This window comes from Ammodytes marinus (assembly GCF_949987685.1).
Source record: "Ammodytes marinus genome assembly, chromosome: 6".
Lineage (NCBI taxonomy): Eukaryota > Metazoa > Chordata > Actinopteri > Uranoscopiformes > Ammodytidae > Ammodytes > Ammodytes marinus.
The window spans coordinates 26,035,068-26,054,305 of record NC_137235.1 but is presented as its reverse complement, the minus strand read 5'-3'; the positions used below and the strand labels follow the sequence as shown (position 1 = coordinate 26,054,305).

At 39.6% G+C, this 19,238-nt stretch overlaps 1 protein-coding gene across 4 annotated transcripts in view; it reads left to right on the top strand.

Moving 5' to 3' along the window:
* The window catches only part of LOC307251942 (von Willebrand factor A domain-containing protein 7-like), a 39,289-nt gene that overhangs the window by 6,730 nt on the left and 13,321 nt on the right, over positions 1 to 19,238 (top strand). For 3 of the 4 annotated variants that reach the window (XM_080029409.1, XM_080029410.1, XM_080029408.1), the window contains exon 2: positions 17,983 to 18,169. In XM_080029409.1, the coding sequence (XP_079885535.1) occupies positions 17,990 to 18,169 (180 nt within the window). In that variant the 5' untranslated portion in view covers positions 17,983 to 17,989. Of the gene's footprint in view, positions 1 to 15,977; positions 16,022 to 17,982; positions 18,170 to 19,238 lie in introns of those variants that run through there. The other variant, XM_080029411.1, reaches the window with a different exon arrangement.

The window sequence follows — 19,238 nt, the reverse complement described above, 5'->3', positions numbered from 1 at the left end:
ATATCTTTCAAAACCTTGTCTTATATCCTCTTTATTTTATGGATGAATAACTTTTACTAGTTTTTCTACTTCCCCTCTCTCTTGGCAACAACACTCTAACTTTCCACTTCGATTCTTATCTTAACACCTGCTTACACCCCGCCCTGCCAGCTTCCTGTGCAGCATCCTGTGTCACTCCAACTCTTGACAGCACTTCTCTGACTATACTTCTAACATTATAACACATCATAGTACCTCTAAATCATACGTACTTTAAATCATATTATTCATTAATACATCAATCAACCATTTCATGGTAACAACATAATTCATTACATTTGTACTTCATCGCTTTAGCTTGCATGCGGTTACATGGTTATAATCTCTGTGTTTACATAGCATGATTATATAGTACCTTTAAGTTGCTTGGTATATTCTCAGAGCCTTTTCCCGGGCCTTTCAAAGAGGCCTACTGGTAAGAAAGCATTATTATGGCTATGTTCCAGGTAGTAAGGAGCAGTCAGGGATTCAGATTACTTGACACCCCCTCTATGCAATCACTTACTGCTCCGTAGGCTGATCATCCCTAATCGATGAAGTCGTCCTCCCTTGGATGTAGGTCGATCCCCTGCTCCAGGACTGGGGGTGAAGGGGTGGCAGGAGAGGGGTTAGGGGCCCTGGGTAGAGGGGGTGTGGACCTCAGGGGTCAAGACCTCCTGATTCTTCGAAGGAGATCAACTGGACCAGGTGTGTCCATCACGCGACGGAATGCCGTCCTTTTCTTTGAACGCCTAGACCAATCATCTAATAACACTGAAGACGTACTGCTTTTATCTAGTGCCCTGGATACATGGTTGTGGAGAGCTAAATACCTGTTCTTATCTGCTCCAAGGTAAAAGTCAACTCACATTTGGCTAGTAACATGCTTTAATGTGAAGGCTCACAAGAAATATTCAGTTTACACAAGCGGTAACTTAACTGTGGTAATGTAAAGAGCCGTGCCTCTCCCATTTACCGAGATTAAAGTTTGTTAAACGTTAGAAACGCCAATTGCACACATCTTTCACCAGCCAAAGTGGTGGTTTGACCTAATAACTTACCCGCCTAAGACTACATTTACCCCCATTTTGCTAAAAATTAATTTTGAGCCCTCTAAGCAGTTTCATGCATTGCTCCTTTGTGTCTTATCACTAGCAACAAGTGCAAGCAGACCTGTATTTATCTTTGCATGTCATTTATTCTAATAGCAAATGTGATCAAAACTGTCGCACTGTACTCTGAGTCTAGAAATTTAAATGTTTGACAATTTAGAAAACCCTGGTGAATAGCTGTTATCAGTTTTATGGCTTCGGGAGCTGCAAGTACAGGCTGCAGGACGAGGGGCAATAAAACAAGAAAAGGTGGAGAGGAGAAGAGGAGGAATTACCCCTTCACTACCCTCTCTTCAACTTTCAAGAATAGATTGTTAACGAATGTTACAGCTAAATTAAATTATAAAAGGTAACAGTCCTACCCAAAAGACCCTTGATAATTCTGTCTCATCCGAGTAGACTCCCTCTGCATTCATTCCCCTTTTATTGTCAAAATTGCAGCAGCCACACCACCATCATGAGTCAGATTCTAATTTTCTGTATTTGCCATCATACAGGGTTCTGTAAAAGGACGGCCCGCAATAGTAGACTGTAATATTACTAATTTTCCTTTATTGTATTGATTACAACCCCGTATTTCCTTCCGCTTTGGAAAAACGACGGTTGGACTACCCCAGAAGAAACGTTGTTATCCTCATTAACATCATCATATGAAGGTGGACATATTGTCATGTGTGTCCGACCTCTATTTCCAACCTCATCTAGAATCAAGATCTAATCTTCCAAAACCTTGTTCTAAAGTAGGTGCATTAGGGGTTTCCTCAGGAATTAAGGATTCCCCATTTTCAGATCCAAAACCGCTTCGGTAAGATTCACCGTTTTCAGACCCAAAAACAGTCTGATTATCCTCCATATTTCCAGAAGAATAGTATTTTTCTTGGAAGGTTTGTAGCCGTTAAAGTCGCCTCTTCTATCCCTGAGTCTTTATAACTGGTTAGCAAGGCCAGCTTGACTTTCATAGAGTTACACGTTACACTATCGGATGCATCTGTTTTTCGGCGGGTGAATGAGCTATATTTATTGATCAAATAAGCCCTTTCTCCTGGCTGTTATTTCAACAAGTATCGGTACCTTCTGAACCCTATACGCAAAAATAATCAAAATCCACTAACTACCCTAAATGCCCTCCCTTGAAGTACGTTTAGTTTAGAGTGATTTTTTACTCAACTTGTCAAAGAAGTTATCCCTATGGCAATTTTTGCTCTCCCTTCTTAAACAGACATTCCCTTCTCCAGTGAAAAGGGTGACCAGAGTTTTCAGCCCCACGTTGGGCGCCATAATGAATATGCCGGTATTCCCTTCACCAGATTAAACACCCCTGAAGTAATATCAGGACGTTTTCGTGTATATATAGCCCGCCAAGGCTATTTATTCCTTGAATAAACCTGTTCCACTATAAAGTAGACTGTGTTCCTTGACACTCACCCCTCTACATGGTTAGAAGGACCAAAGCCGATTCACACAGTTCCCAAAAGGTTTTACTTTTCACCAAAAACCTTCACACCTTTTATTACCTTAAAGGCTCTGGTTTAAAGCATTTGACCCTTTGACTCCTGCCTATCTCCAGATCTCCCCCTGTGTTGTCCCCTAATGACACATACAATGTCTCTTCTAATTTATCCTAGGTTAAATCCAGATTTCAGACCTTTTTCCTAGATAAGTTTTTAGAAAGGAGGAGATTAGATAATAGGTTTTAGTTATTCTGGTGGATGAATACCTTACATTACCCCTGACTTCAAAAGACTACCGTTAAGTCCTCACTTAATTCATACACCTGGATGAACTAGGCCAGCAGATAAATGCAATTCCCTCCTATTTTAAGGAGTGTATTATGGGGTGTGTATTCTCTTATCAGTGGTGTTGCCGTAGTGTAGGTTTGAATTGCTTACCTCAGGAGCGCCGCAATCTCTTTAAAGAAAAACCCTAATTAGGTCCTTGTTCCCAACTCTAAACTAAAAATCAGGCACAGGATTATAAAGTTTTCAAGAAATTTTATTCAACCAATATAAAAAGATTATACTTTCACTATATAGAAAGAAAAGATAAAATAAAATGAAAGGAAGGAAATTAAGTACCTACACTCCCATTTATGTGGTTAGTATATGTAGATAAGTATAAGTAAGTATAACTTAGCTTATTTGTTTTATGTAATTTGTTCACATTGAATTTAGTTCATGAGTTCTCTTCAATAAGGTTTGTCCACTGTTTACACAACTTTTAATATTCTCTGCATTTATGGCCGAGCTTTCACCAAAGTCATAATAATTTGAATTTCTTCAAACTCTTATAACAATGGTGATTTTGCGACACAAAGAGTCAGGAAAAAGTTGGTTCCACAGCTTTAAAACCTTGTTGATCCACAAGAGATCGTGAGTTTTAGTTCAAAGTTTATCCACTGTCTACACAACTTTTAATATTCTCTGCGTTTATGGCCGAGCTTTCACCAAAGTCATATTAATTTGAATTTCTTCAAACTCTTATAACAATGGTGATTTTGCGACACAAAAAGTCAGGAAAAAGTTGGTTCAACAGTTTAAAACTTTGTTGATCCACAAGAGATCAGGAGTTTTCTCATCTTCAGGTTTTTCAAAGCTTATCCACTGTTTACACAACTTTAAATATTCTCTGCGTTTATGGCCGAGCTTTCACCAAAGTCATATTAATTTGAATTTCTTCAAACTCTTATAACAATGGTGATTTTGCGACACAAAAAGTCAGGAAAAAGTTGGTTCAACAGCTTTAAAACCTTGTTGATCCACAAGAGATCCTATTCGGAGCGCTATCAAGTATAAAAGTTTATCCACCGTTTACACAACTTTTAATATTCTCTGGATTGATGGCCGAGCTTTCACCAAAGTCATATTAATTTGAATTTCTTCAAACTCTTATAACAATGGTGATTTTGCGACACAAAAAGTCAGGAAAAGTTGGTCACAACAGCTCAAAACTTCAACTCGATGACATTCCACAACCTGGTTCATCAATTAATTCCTATTAGTAACCCAAATGTTTCCTTACCAATCTTCTCAGAAAAAAGAAGAATTGGTTCAGAGCTTCACCCTCTTCTCAAGAACAAAAAATGAACAGCCCTAAATTTTTCTAAGTATTTTGCACTCAAAAAGATTCAGTGTTTCTTTCGAGTTTTTCTTCTAAGTCTTTCGTCCATGCTAAAAGAACAAAAAAGTGGAACAGTCAAAACTTCCCCAAAAACCAGCCCCCTTCTTGCTCAAAACCCTGGCTTTATATAGTCTGAAGGCAGAGAGAGTGGGTGTGTGTATCAGGAGGGGGGAAAGATGAGGGTGTGTGTGTCCAGCTCAAGGACCCACTGCCCCCCTTGTCTCTCTCACCCCTGACCTGTCCCAGGACAAGCCCAGGCATGCCTTTTCAGAGAGGCCTTAGGAATACACAATTATGTATATATTTCAGGATAAAAACTTGAATACAACACTTTTAGTGATTCTACCTTAATATTAAAGGTCACTAGTTACCTTGCCTGTTTTATTCAAAATATCATACTTTTCCATACGAAAACAAGAAATATACATTTCCCATTCACCTAAGACCAAGATATGTGCAATGAAAAGTTGCAATATTCTTGCCTATCTCAACCGTATTTTCTCTAAATTCATACATGACATAATGTCTCTAATCCAATGAGAGTGGGAAGGAGGAGCAGGATCTTTCCACTTGAGTAAGATAACCCTACGAGCAAGTAATGAGGTGAAGGCCAGTACCTTCAGCTTCACTTTAGGCAAGCCCGGATTTGGAGCAATGCCAAAAATTGCAGTGAAAGGGTTCGGCTCAATTTGATGCTGAAGTACTTCAGAAATTGTTTGAAAAACTGATGTCCAGAACTCAGTCAAGGTGGGACACAACCAGTACATGTGAAAGAGTGATGCCGGTGCGCTCTTACAGCTATCACAGGTTGGGTCTACATCGGGGAACATACGAGCTAATTTAGTTTTAGATATGTGGATACGATGTACTACTTTAAATTGCACAAGAGCATGTCGGGCGCACATGGAGGTAGAGTGTATCCGATCCAGGACTGAATCCCACATGGGGTCTACATCGGGGAACATACGAGCTAATTTAGTTTTAGATATGTGGATACGATGTACTACTTTAAATTGCACAAGAGCATGTCGGGCGCACATGGAGGTAGAGTGTATCCGATCCAGGACTGAATCCCACATGTGATCTGTGAAGGCAGAACCTAGATCCTGCTCCCACAGGGTTCTTATAGCTGCTAATGAGGGGCTATGCAACTTCGAAATAAGGTTGAAAAACACAGAAATTGAGCCTTTTAATGTGGGGTTTACAGAAAGAAACAAATCGACATGATTGGCTGGCGGTTAATAAGGGAATTGGGGAATTAACTTCTGCGTAAAATGCCTGATTTGCAGAAATCGGAAAAAATTTGTCTTTTCGATACCAAAATGTTTTGTCAATTGAGAAAAACTAGCAAATAGATCATTAATAAATAAATCACAGATGCATTTTAAGCCTTTTTTATGCCAGATCTTGAATGCACCATCCACCGTCGAGGGAGTAAACGGGTCAATATCGCTGTAGGGTGTCTTTCCACCCTCACAATACTTGAACATTTTAGTCCTAAATTTCCATATCCTTTATGCATTATCATAAATAGTGGACTCTGAAGTTGTGTAAATATATATTTACGGAGCTCCCACACCTATTTTTAGTTAATTATGACCTGTTTTCAGAGGAATGAGTGTAAGATATGTCCACCCTGTCGTGGAAATGTACATTACTGATAAACATGTTTTTTATTTGAATTTTAAGATGAAAACTACATTTTATAAAAGGTATGATGTCCCTTTCCTAACCCTTTCATGCATGAATTATGATATCCTTAGTCTGGATTTTTTTCTCAAGTGATTTTATACTTCTTTAGGCATGAAAAGAAAAAATATAACTTAATTTTTTTTAAACACATATTTTTCAGAGAGTTTTACACACGTCCACTCGGGTGGACTCCATACGTTTTGACTTCTCAATTTTGACCTTATTTATTTAACAAAACAGTGAAAAAAATGGTATATCACCTGAAAACTATAAAATAATATATATTTTCAATGCCTGTTCACATATATTAACATATTCCAATACTTCAATCTAATGAAAAAGTGTGGAATAATTTTTCAATTAAAATTTTCTATAAAAATAACAGATAACTTTTTCCTTGGTTCTCCAATTTCTCTTTTTCAGGTGTAATTCAGTAGTACAGCCTACTGACTTGTACATCACTTCATCAAAGCTATTTTAATATGAAAATTGGCATCATAGTGACACCAACTGTTTTACACATAATAGAATAATCTGGATTTTTTTTTTTTTACACAAATACTTCAAGTTGCCCTCTAATAACATAAATCAATTGATTTAAAACCAAAAAGTTGCAGCAAAGTAAGCTTTTTCAAGCACAACACATCTGCAGTCATAGTATTTATTGAAGTCCGTGATGCATAATGTCCAATTTAGTGGACAGGTGATTAAACATAATTTTCTCCCAATGTAAAATCAATAATTGGAAATTTTAACAACTATATGACTCCTAAGATGTTACTTGTTGTTGCCATATTTTTTTTACCTGCCAGGCTCTCCTATTTTAGAAGTATTTACAGGATATTCCTGAGCTACTCAACTTTTCTGCTCCCTGTCGGCCATCTTGGTTTTGACTAATTGTGGCTGCTCTTACAATGGTTGGCCACTGGTTGGCAATGCATTGGATGACACACAAGAGTCCACTGTAGTGGCTGATATGCAACTAGGCGATCTACACCCATGCATATTCAAGAAAACAGCATTTGAATAGCTGTCCACTGTAGTGACCACTATGCGTGAAAGGGCTAAACAAGGACTTTGTTTGATTTCATATTATAATTATTATTTTTTTAATGTATGTGATCCCTTCGTTTTCAAAGAAACACACACAAGTCGCACATGGATTTCTTTGATTTGGAAAGTAAATGTGATATTTTGTTAGGTTTTTTTTGTGCACATTATCCCATCCCTCACTTAGCTGTTATACACTAGATTAAATATTATTATATTTTACAGTATGACTGATTTTTAATCTAAAAATGTCAAGATGACAGGGTGGACAATCACATGACTGCGAGCAATTTGTGCAAATTGCAATAATTCAATGTGACCAAATTATAAAGGCAATGATACAGTGAGATCCAACCAGGAATAAGCAATAATATAGAATAATGACCTAGCTTGTATCTGTGTTTGTGTCCACACAATTGTCTTGCATGTATCATCATTTACAATTCCCATTTAAAATTATTGATATGTCCACCCTGTCATGGGAATGTCCACCCTGTCGCCACTTTATCCAATGCAAGACATGACAGGGTGGACAATAGAGGATGAATGAATGAATGAAAACCTTTATTTAAACAAACTCGAAAGGCATTGAGGTTCCCCTCATTTACAACGCCGACGAGCGCACAACAAACACAACAACAACAATAACAACAGAGTGACAGAATAAAACAGAGAAACACAAAATCCTAGCAAGATAAAAAACATCAAAATAAATAAAGAATTACAATAAAAGAGCTTAAAAAATTAATTCAGTTAAAACAAATGCAGTGGTGATGGTGAAAATCAGAAATCATAGATTTAAAAGAAGATAAAGTGGGGAGAATGGTCATATTGAAGTTGCTCTGAAGGGCATTCCAAGAGGTGGGGGCACTATAGCTAAAAGCAGTTGTTCCCAGCTTTGAATGAGCTCTAGGAACCTTTAAAAGCAGCAGCTCACTGGATCGGGTATTAAAAGACTGAGAGTTCCAGTCGAGCATAGCTGATAAATAGGGTGGCTGTTTACCAATTAAGGATTTAAAAATAAATAAAAACCAATGTAACTCACGTCTCAATGACAGGGATGTCCAGCCGACTTTTTCATACAGGGAACAGTGATGAGTTTTAAAGGAATCACCTGTAATGAATCTAAGGGCTGAATGGTACACCGAGTCAAGGGGTTTTAGGGATGATGACAGTGTGGACATTTTGATCTTAAATTTGCATGTAAGCTAACAACTAACTAAGATTGTATAACTGGCTGGTATGGTCGTTGAAGAGAAATGTCTATAGTTAAACATACACATTTTTAAACTATTGAATTATCAACAGTTATGGTGTATTTCATGCCGACAGGGTGGACATGTTAACCTTCGGACAAATCTGTAAGCAAACTTTTACAAAGAAAATGTGTATGTAGGAAAGTAATCTAAACACTAAACTCAGCCTTTTACATTCCCCATCAATGAAATGCATTAATCACTGGTGTTGTGGTGTTCCTGGAGTGGATGACCTTTTCTTAATTGGACGGATTCTCCAACATGACAGGGTGCACAATTTTTAAGGGACACAAACAAACATCTTCTTTTTTTTAAATAAATTAAAATGAGAAATGTGTGTTCAAATTATAAATACACCTTAGTTGAATATTATTACTATTGTATATAATTGTATGAAAAAAATATATAATTTGTATGATTAGACCACATTTTACTTGAATTGTAAATTAATGTTCAATGCGAGGGACAAGGGAAAATAGCACATATCCTCTTTTACAAAACTGAATAAAATCTAAAATATGTATCTGAAGAGTCAAATAATGTTTTGTCAAGGATAGAAAACCATTGTCCAGTACAACAAACCTCTTTCATAATATTTTTAAGTTAAACTAGAACTGCAAGCAGTTGTGAACGGGGGCCAAGCCTCCCACGCGACTCGGGATCGGGCGTCGTCGTCCGCGGCGCCGGCCCCTCGCTTCACGGAATCCGGGGATGTAAAGTTTTTGAATGTGGGATGTTTGGTTTGGGAGTTATAGACCAAAAGAAAAAAAAATCGCAGAGAAAGATGCTCAAGTGTGTTTTTGGCGCCCCCTTTTGGAGCAATTTAAGGAAAAAGTAGAACCAACCTGAGAACCATAGGACAAACACATGTGTGAAGTTTGGTGTTAATAGGATGAATCGTTTTGGATTTAGGAGCAGTTTGGTACAAGGTAGCTAATGTGCAAATCTTTAAAGCGCTACCGTTTGGTCTCCCGACGGTCGTAGAAACATTCTTTATACAACTTTTGCTCGTGGGAGTCAGTAGAGCATAATGCTTTTGGTTTCGTCCAAATCGGGCAAAAACTGTAGGAGGAGTGTGTTTTGGTGACTGACAAAGTTTTTGCGATGTAGCAAAAAAAATCCCATAAGTAAATGGGCGTGGCCTATCTCAAACGATGCAACTGACTTGTGGGCATCTGTGGATATAAAGTGTTTGACTGTGGGATGTTTGGTGTGGAAGTTATAGCCCCAAATGCGTTTTCTTTGCTTTTTGTGGTTTTGGTGCCCCCTATGGATGACATTCGCAAAACTACGTTAGATAGAAAGATGCAGCTCAATGTACCAAACAAGTGGATGTCAAGTTTTTGAATGTGCGATGTTCGGTTGGGGAGTTATAGCAAAATGAAATTGTGAACCTCTCCATTGTAAAGACACTTTTTTGAATTTTCCCGCCAATACACTTCGAAACAGGAAGTAAAAGTGAAAAACTAATTTGTTTAATAAGTCCGGCATACATAGGAATTTCTTGGCCATATTTTTTTTATAGACTCAGGTATGCCCCATGAGAGTGTCCCTTGAGTTTCAAGAAAATCCCTTTTTTCTTTTTTTTAAGGGATTTTCGAAAAGCGCTACCGTTTGGTCTTCCGAGGGTCGTAGAAAAATTCTTTATACAACTTTTGCTCGTGGTCGGTAGAGCATAATGCTTTTGGTTTCGTCCAAATCGGGCAAAAACTGTAGGAGGAGTATGTTTTGGTGACTGACACAGTTTTTGCGATGTAGCGAAACATTTATATATACGCAAATGGGCGTGGCCTATCTCAAAATGCATCTGACTTGTGTGCATCTGTGGATATAAGGTTTTTGACTGTCAGACTTTCGGTGTGGGAGTTATAGCCCCAAACGCGTTTTCCTTTGTTGTAGCGCCACCTAGTGGCCGGCTTGTCTGAATTTTTTCGTCTGCGTACCAGGCACGGACCTGGATCTAGTCATGCAAGTGGCATGTCCCAAGCCTTTACGGTTTGGGCTGCAGCACCAGTTTTACACGACGCCAAATAATAAGCGGAATAATAATCCCAGCAAAAACAATAGGGTTCCCTGCCCAGCAGGGCTATGGAACCGCGTTGCTCTGCAAAACGCGGTCCCAGGCCCTTCTCGGGCTTGGCCCCTTAATTAAGACAGTAATTCACTAGTTTGTGCATGGGACACCAAAAGGCACCCTACAGGGATTGATAGTAGAATTATTTCAACAAACAACCCAAGTGTTTGTAATAAAAGAAACTGAGTCAGGCATCTTCGAAGCAGAGTGAAGTTTTACTTGTAACAGCATACAAGGGTCAAACAACAATGTATCTGGTTTGGTACATGGTTGAATACAAAAACTGAACAGAAATAGCAGAGGTTATATGTCTGAGAAAGGTGTATGCGAAAACACACTAGGTTTGTGTGTCCAGCCAGGGCTGTTAGGTTTACTGGGACAAAGTTCAACAGGCAGAAAGCATGTATTGTAGCATTAAAATATTATACAATCATAAGGCAAATTAAATTCCGTTAACAGGGATATTGACCCACACAAATGATTAGCTGCAATTGGGCTGAAAAGTGAAAAATTCTGCATTCCAAAATTCTTCCTAAATTGGGTCCAGATTCGAAGGGAGTGCTTAATCACGGGACTACTGTTGGGAATAGCCGAAGAAAGTGGAAGTGCGGCGCATAAGAGGGCAGATAGAGACAATGGGCTAATAGCGTTGGACTCCATTGTTACCCAGACTCGGGCTGAGTCGTCAAGGTGAAAATGCACCCAATACACTAAAGAACGGATATTAGCGGCCCAGTAATAGTATTGGAAATTAGGGAGGGCCATTCCACCTGTTTGTTTGGGTCTTTGAAGAAAAGCTTTCCGTAACCGAGGGTGTTTACCATTCCAAATATAATTTATCATTAAAGAGTCAAGGGCCTGAAAAAAGGATTTGGGGAGAAAGATGGGGAGACATTGGAATAGATATAGGAACTTTGGGAGTAATGTCATTTTAATTGAATTTATTCTACCTATAGAGAGAAAGCCAGAGGAGACCACTTCGATAATATTTGCTTCGCCTGATCCAATAATTTGAGGAAGTTCGATTTAAATAGGTTTTTAAATTTCTGGTAAAACATACCCCAAGGTAACTCAGATGATCTGTCACCACTTTGAGTGGGAGAGCTGTATAATCAAGTTTAAGAGCTTCTTTATTAATCGGAAAGAGTTTGCTCTTACTCAAGTTAAGTTTATAGCCAGAAAACTGACTAAAGACCTCTAACACAGAAAGTGCCTCCGGTAAAGAGGTGGCTGGCTTGGCGACAAACAAAAGTAAGTCATCGGCGTATAATGATACCTTATGTTCGATTCCTCCTCTCCATATCCCCTGAATCTGTTTGTTACCGCGAATGGCAATCGCAAGTGGTTCGATTGCAATAGCAAAAAGGAGCGGGCTCAAAGGACAACCCTGCCGGGTCCCACGGTGCAGATCAAAACTGCTTGAGTAACGGCTGTTTGTTAATACTGAGGCAGAAGGGCATGTATATAATAATTTAACCCAAGAAGTGAAAACAGGACCCAAACCGAATTTTTCAAGGGTGAAAAACAAATAATTCCATTCTACTCTATCAAATGCTTTTTCAGCATCCATAGAAGCGAGGCATTCTGATTCAATATTTCTGGCGGAATATAAAATGTTCATTAGCCGGCGGATATTATAAAATGATTGGCGTCCCTTTATAAACCCAGTTTGGTCGGGGGATATGATAGAGGGGAGAACATCCTCCAATCTGTGGGCGAGAATTTTAGCAAGTATCTTCACATCCGTATTTAATAGTGAAATTGGTCGGTATGATGCACAATCTAGAGGATCTATATCCTTTTTTAACAACAGGGAAATACAGGCCTGATAGAACGAAGGCGGGAGTTTACCTGAGTCAAATGAGTCTGAGAATATTGAAAATAAAAAAGGCGACAATTCGGCTGAGAATTTCTGGAAAAAGTCAGATGGAAGCCCGTCTGGACTAGGAGATTTGCCTGATTGCATAGATGTTATTGCTGCAATAATTTCCTTCTGAGTAATAGGTGCCTCAAGGCTATGTCTCAGGTCTTGAGAAAGGGAAGGCATGTTTAGGTTACTGAAAAAGGTTTCCATCACCGTTACGTCTACTGTACAGTCAGAACTATACAAATTTGAATAGAATGTTTTGAACTTTTCGTTTATCGATTTCTGATCTGATGTTGTACACCCACTGTCTGTCCGTATTCCAGGGATGAGTTGCTTCGCTCTAAATCCGCGCAGTTCATTGGCCAGGAGTTTACCAATCTTGTCACCATGCTCGTAAAAAGTACTTCTGCTCCTAAGCAACTGGTCAGCAACTTGACGAGAGGAAAGAAGGTTGAATTCTGTCTGAAGTTTTAAACGTTCTTTGTAAAGTTCAGATGAAGGTGAATTAGCATATTGTCTGTCTATGTTCAGACTCTGATCAGCAATTTCAGTTTGTTTCTGTTTTGTACACTTATTTTTGTATGCTGCAAATGATATAATTTCACCTCTCAAATAGGCTATCAGGGCTTCCCAAATTGTTGCATTGGACACATCTGGTGTTTTATTTATACTCAAAAAAGTTTTAATATGTGTAGAGATGTGTGAAAGAAAACTCTCATCTGTGAGCAACAATGGATCCAGTCTCCACTGCCTTCTTGTATACTCAACGTCAGAGAAACCCAGTTGAAGGAGCAGAGGAGCGTGATCTGAGATCACAATACTTTCATAACTGCATGACTTTAGGTCTGACATCAATGAATTATCAACAAAAAAATAATTCAGGTGTAAGTGTGGTGGACATGTGAAAATAATGAATATTCTCTTCCTGTGGGGTATAAAAACCTGTATGGATCAGAGAGGCTATAATCAGCAAGAAATTATTTGATATAACCTGCAGATCTGCTAAGAGTGGCAGGTTTGGGGGAAGAGCGGTCTAAGACTAGCCTGGCATTCCCAGACCTGCCACTAGGCGCTGGCAAATTAAATTTGCTGCGCGTGTTGGTCTGGACACGCTCCGTTGAAGCTTTATCAAGAAGACCAGAAATCTGGGCTCACGTTTCAATTGGTTCTATCTAATATGGGCGCGCCAGAGCCCTTTATATGGTGCTCTGGGGAGGACGTAACCGGATGACGACAGTGACGTGCATGCGACGTCGAAGCCGTGATAGTAAACATCAAATATGGCTGCGGATATGTTGTGTGAGTTTGAGACTGCTTTGGCCTCGACCCTTAACGATTTGGAAGACGGCACTCAAATCTTTCATTAGCAAGTAAGTGGAATGTTCTATTTTGCCGACCGACAACGGCAAACGTTTAATTTAACAGTTTAACAGCTGTTCGCTAAACGAAAGGGGCTTACGTCGCCTTGTGCATCGCTCTGATTGGTTGTAGTGCTATCCAACTGCGTGCAGTGGCATTTGAAATGCACGAGTAGGAGCCGCCCATTGAGTTGGAAATCACTAATGATCGTGGCCAGACCCTCTATCGTTCAAGATATCAGGGTCTGGATTTCCAGGCTAGTCTAAGACTGGATCTAGATAACAATTAAAATCCCTACCAAGAATAAGAGAATGGGAGTTGAGATCAGGGAGTTGAGAAAAAAATCTCTTAAAGAATTCTACATCATCAACGTTAGGCGCGTAGACGTTGGCCAAGATGACTGACATATTGTAAAGTTTGCCTGAAACAATAATAAAACGTCCATTTTTATCTGATATAATGTTTGAGGACTCAAAAGGAATATTACTATCAATAAGGATAGCTGTGCCCCTAGCCTTAGCCCTGAAATTAGAATGAAAAGATTGTCCACGCCAGCATTTACTTAATCGCCCATGGTCAGAGTCATGTAAGTGGGTTTCTTGAAGGAAAACTATTCCAACCCTGAGCCGTTTTAGGTGGGTTAAGACCTTACCCCTTTTCACTTGGTGATTCAGCCCCTTGACATTCCAACTAATTAAATTAAGATTGCCCTTCATCTAGCTCAGTTATAGTGAGAATAAAAAGAGTTGCTCCGATAAGAAAAAGAGTAGCAAAATACAGAGGAAAAGAAAAACACACACAAAAAAAGGAAAACATAAATAACTGAAAACACAGCAGGTGATGACTTATCAGCTAAACCCCCAGTTAACACCAACCCACCCCACCCAGACCCCACCCCATATATTGCTCTAAACAGCAAACCCCAAAAGACCCTTACTAGTCTCACAACAAACATTCCAAGCTTTAACTTCTTGACCTATGCTAGCTCCCACATAGGTCTTGTACAGTTCACCCCATAACAGCCTTGTAACACTATGAACAATCAAGCAAACTGTCAAAATGACAACGCACTAAACAAAAATACCATGCTCACCCGACAGATTCAAAATACAAAAGCTTTAGACAAGCTGTCCAAATGGCAAAAAAACAAAAAACAGACACGCTTATCCAGCCGTTTCAAAATAGAGACACAAATAAAAAAGCGAGTGAGCTAGACAATACGTCAAAATGACAAGCAACAAAAATGTCACGCTCACCCAGCTGATCTACTCATTTCAAAAAAGGGAGACAAAATGCGTGTAGCACCATCAGTCTGAGAGATTGGCCGGGGATATGAAAAGAGCACCTGTCCACATTTGTATACTCACAGCAGGCAATCGTATCTACTACGGACTCACACCCAATGTAGAGATGTAGTTAGATGCTTCAGAGACGGACCGCAACCACCTTCTCTCGCCGCTTTGGAGAGTAATGCGCAGCTTCGCAGGGAAGACGAGAGAGGGGCTGAGACCGCGCTGATAAAGCACAGCCATGGCCCCCTTGTATTCAGCCTGCTGCTTCAAGACCTCCGCGCTGTAATCCTCGTAGAACCGGAGCTTGTGGCCGTGGTATTCCAGCTCGCCTTGTTTACGTGCCTCTCTCATGATCAAGTCTTTAATCTGGTATCGGTGGAAGCGGATAATGACGGGCCGTGATCTCTCACCCGGGCCAGGTTTGGGTGCCAAAGTGCGGTGAGCTCTGTTCAGCTCCGGGGAAGAAGGGAGAGTCTGTTTACCAAAAACCTCGACGAGAAGCTCGGAGAAAAAGGCGGTGGGGCGAGCGCCCTCAAGTGACTCTGGTAAGCCCACAATACGAACGTTCTGTCTCCTACTTCTCCCTTCCAAATCCGATAGTTTAGATTTCAGCGACTTGTTGTCTTCCTGCAGTGAGGAGCACGTAGCCTCAAGTTGCTCCAGGCGTCCGCAAACAGTTTCTGCATTCTCCTCGAGATCGGTTATATGTTTCCCCTGGCCTGAGACCACGACCTGGATGTTGTCTAGCTTAGTGTCCATTCTGGCAAACGATGACTTGAACTCAGCGGCTATGGCTGCTCTATGCCGCTCAAGCAAGTGGAAGCCATTGAGCTAGCATTAACGTCCATGCTAACCACGCTGTCCGAGGACATATCTGACTCTGCCGAATCTCTTTTTGCGTTTTTCTTTCCTCTAGGCATTTTTCCGAATCAGTGTTAGTGTTACCGGCAATACAAGCACAAAAAAAATCGATGAAAATAGGGTTTAATCAGTTAAGTCTGAAATAGTTAGTGGGAGCTAGAAAGCGAACGCACCTACTCCATGCTCTGTAACCCGGAAGTCGAAAGAACTTAATTTTTAATGGGAATTATCTATGAATGACAGGGCTTTTAGAAGCAGCGCTGCAGCAGCAGTTGAGACGTTCCATGTGTGTCCGAGAAAAGTCCGAGAGACGCAGCAGTAAGGTAAGGCGACGCGCTCCAGAGGTAGACGCAGGATGTGTGTGGACTAGGCAGCCTGAGCTGATAGAATAGAAAGCTTTGGGACTAGGCAACCTGGATAGTGGTACTCCAGAGCTATATATATACTATACACACTATATAGATATATAGTCGTTCCACTATTGCCTCCGATAGTAGCCAGCCGAGGTCACAACCCTGCTAAGGGGGTCAAGGGGTATGCCCCCCCGGGAGATTTATTTTACCTTTTTAAAGTGAAATGCATGAATCTGGTGCACTTTGAGAGGAAAATTAAGAGGCTAAATCTGAGGAATTTTGTGTGAACAAATAATTTGGAGACACTGGGTCGGATGAATTAGAAGCTATTGAAGAAAGACAGATTTTCCATAGAAATATAACTTTGAAACAAAATATTTTGCAGGGTCCTCTGGGATGGGCTTGGTGCAATTTTTTTTATGGGACTTATTTCTCTGTAATATAATGAATTAATTTAAATGCACTGAGAGGAACGAAGCAGAAGAACTCTGTTGTCCAGTTATCTTTTTTTCCACAGACAAGGCTGAAATAGGCTATAGACTATACACAGTGCATGGGCAACTGAGGGCAGCCCCATTTTCAAATATTTTTAAATAAACTCAATACACACTGTGCATGCCATGGACGTGAATGTGACGTGATCAGTTAACCTCGGATTACCTCCCAGATGAACTGATTAAATTATTAAGATATTAACTATCTACCAAAACATTGTATTCCTTTTATTGTATGATCATTTACATAATATGATGTTGATATCAAACACACAAACTAAAAAAAATGGGGGGGGGGGGCTCCCCTGGCAGTCGGGACCCTCAGCAACTGCTTATTTCGCTTATGCCTCGGGCCGGCTCTGCTGACCAGTGACCACTATAAGCGGGTGGGTAACTTGGAGGCAGGCTGTCCAATGCATGGTAATGGTATATTCTTTAGTATTAATTAATTGTCTGAATTTCATTTGACATTTTCTTGGACAGCGAATGAACAGGTCCATCCGATAGTGGGTCTGGACTTCCACCTAAAAAAAAAATAAAAACTCTATTTTGATTGGGTGGGCACGGCCCACCCTTGTCCCTGGCTACCGCCGGCCCTGGTCATAGGACCTGATGTATATAAATATGCAGCTATAGAGGGTTGGTGGGGTTGCAGGTTCCACTTCTGAGTCAACAGAGCTGAACAATAGCAAGGTATGTTTGTAATTCAAAATGAAATGTTGTAAGTCTATTTATGGTTACATTTGCAAGAAAGTTGTTCAAATTATGTTAGATTTTGAAAAACATTTTAATAAAGATGAAACGATTAAAACAAAAAAAGTGTATGTGTAAAGTTTGTATGTGTAAAATGAGTATACATATTAAAAATCTTGTTAACACTATACAATAAGGGTACATTAATTAACTGTTAAAAAAGGCTTAGTTTATGCTTTTTTTGACAAAAAAGAGTTGCAAACCTTAATGAAAGCAAGAAAAATAGCGCAAAGCAACAACTGCGATGTTTGTTTTTCATTAAATTCCACTACGTACCAAACGTTTGTCTTTGCCAATTAACTGTTAATTTCCTCTTCAATACAGTACACTGAACAACTTGCCTTTGTTTTGAAATTAAACTCTTATGTTCTGTCCAAAAACACCAAGATATTTGAAAGAATGGCACAGAAAAAAAGCTCCTTGAAAATCTGCATATTTAAATGGTTATCACGTTAAAAATGTTCCTATATAATTCTGTTCCTGAACATTTTCCTCTTTCTTTGTCATTTCACCTAAAATGTGAAATCTCTGATGCTTACTGTATGTGTCTAGTTCAGAAACATTTGGTAATAAAAGCATGCGCAATCTGTGCACAAATCTGTTCAATCACCAATATGTTCCCATTATTTATTATTAAATTGACAAGCTGATTATTGATATGTCATCATTTCTCTCTCCCTGTAGACTGGTCATGACTTCAGTGCAGGGCGTAGTCCTGCTGACGTTGGCCCTATCAGGGTCCAGCATGGCCTTTGTCCCCATCGGGGGGATAGACAGTCACACCACCATTACAGGAATTGCTTTATTGGAAAAAATGAAGGACGCGTGTCGGGCAGTGAATGAGGAAGCTGGTCATGAGTTCAACCCCACGGTAGGATGGAAGATAAGAAAAAAAACATTGTCATAAGAAGCTATATACTGTATATACAGTAGGGGAAAATGGGGGAATGTGAGACATCGGGTAATGTGAGACACCCTCTGTATCTAGGCAACGGAACACATTTTTGGTCTTGTGAGATATATGTTTTCAAGCCCCTCTCATTTCCCCTTGGCCATGAAGAAGAGGAACTCATGGTGATGTTGTAAGCATGTCTTTTTCACAAAAAAAACTGTTGTGCCAAAGAAAATTGATTCAGGTAGAAAAACTTCTATCATACATGTTGATGAACTACCAACATATGAAACCATGTCTAGCTGAAGATTAGCCTGAATTTCTGAGAGGCAGTTTTTTCTCAAATTGTGGCAGTGGGGTAAAGTGAGACAAATGTTGTGAGGTAAAGTGAGACAGTGTATGTGCCCTCTTTTAATGAATCCATTATATTTAAGGTAGCAAGGAGACTAGTTTGAATAAGATAAAAAAGACAATGCGGGCCGGAGTTGGGGGTTGAATGGTTGAAGGGGTGTCAGCAAGGGCATGGTTTGGCAGGTATGTGGGGGACAAAAGAGGGACCTTTAACATCAATGGACTCTAAGTAATATGTATTTATTAAATGAATGATCCCAATAAAACAAATGCAGAAACATATTAATCAAAGACTCAAAAGATAGAAAATGACAGCTGGGTCTAGTCCTGTGTTCAGAGTCCCAGGCTGTTCGAGCTGGTTCTGATTGTCCTTTGCTCTGACCCCCAGCCTTTGTTTTAATCTAACTAATTATTGAATATGAATGATATGTTGTATTTGATCAGAGTTACTTTCAAGAGTTAACAAAAATGTTTTGCTTAATTGACCAAACCCCATGATTCTGTCACTAGTTCTAGCTGTCAGGATTCTGTTACAACATGTGTTGTTATGGTAGATTCAGACTGGAAAAAGTAAGCGGTTTTGTTTACCCCCTTGATTTCTCTGGTCTGTCTCAGTTTATCCCAAAGCTGGGGTAAAGTGAGACACATGACAACTTTTTTTAAAACAATCATATTTTCACTGCCCTTCGACGTGAAT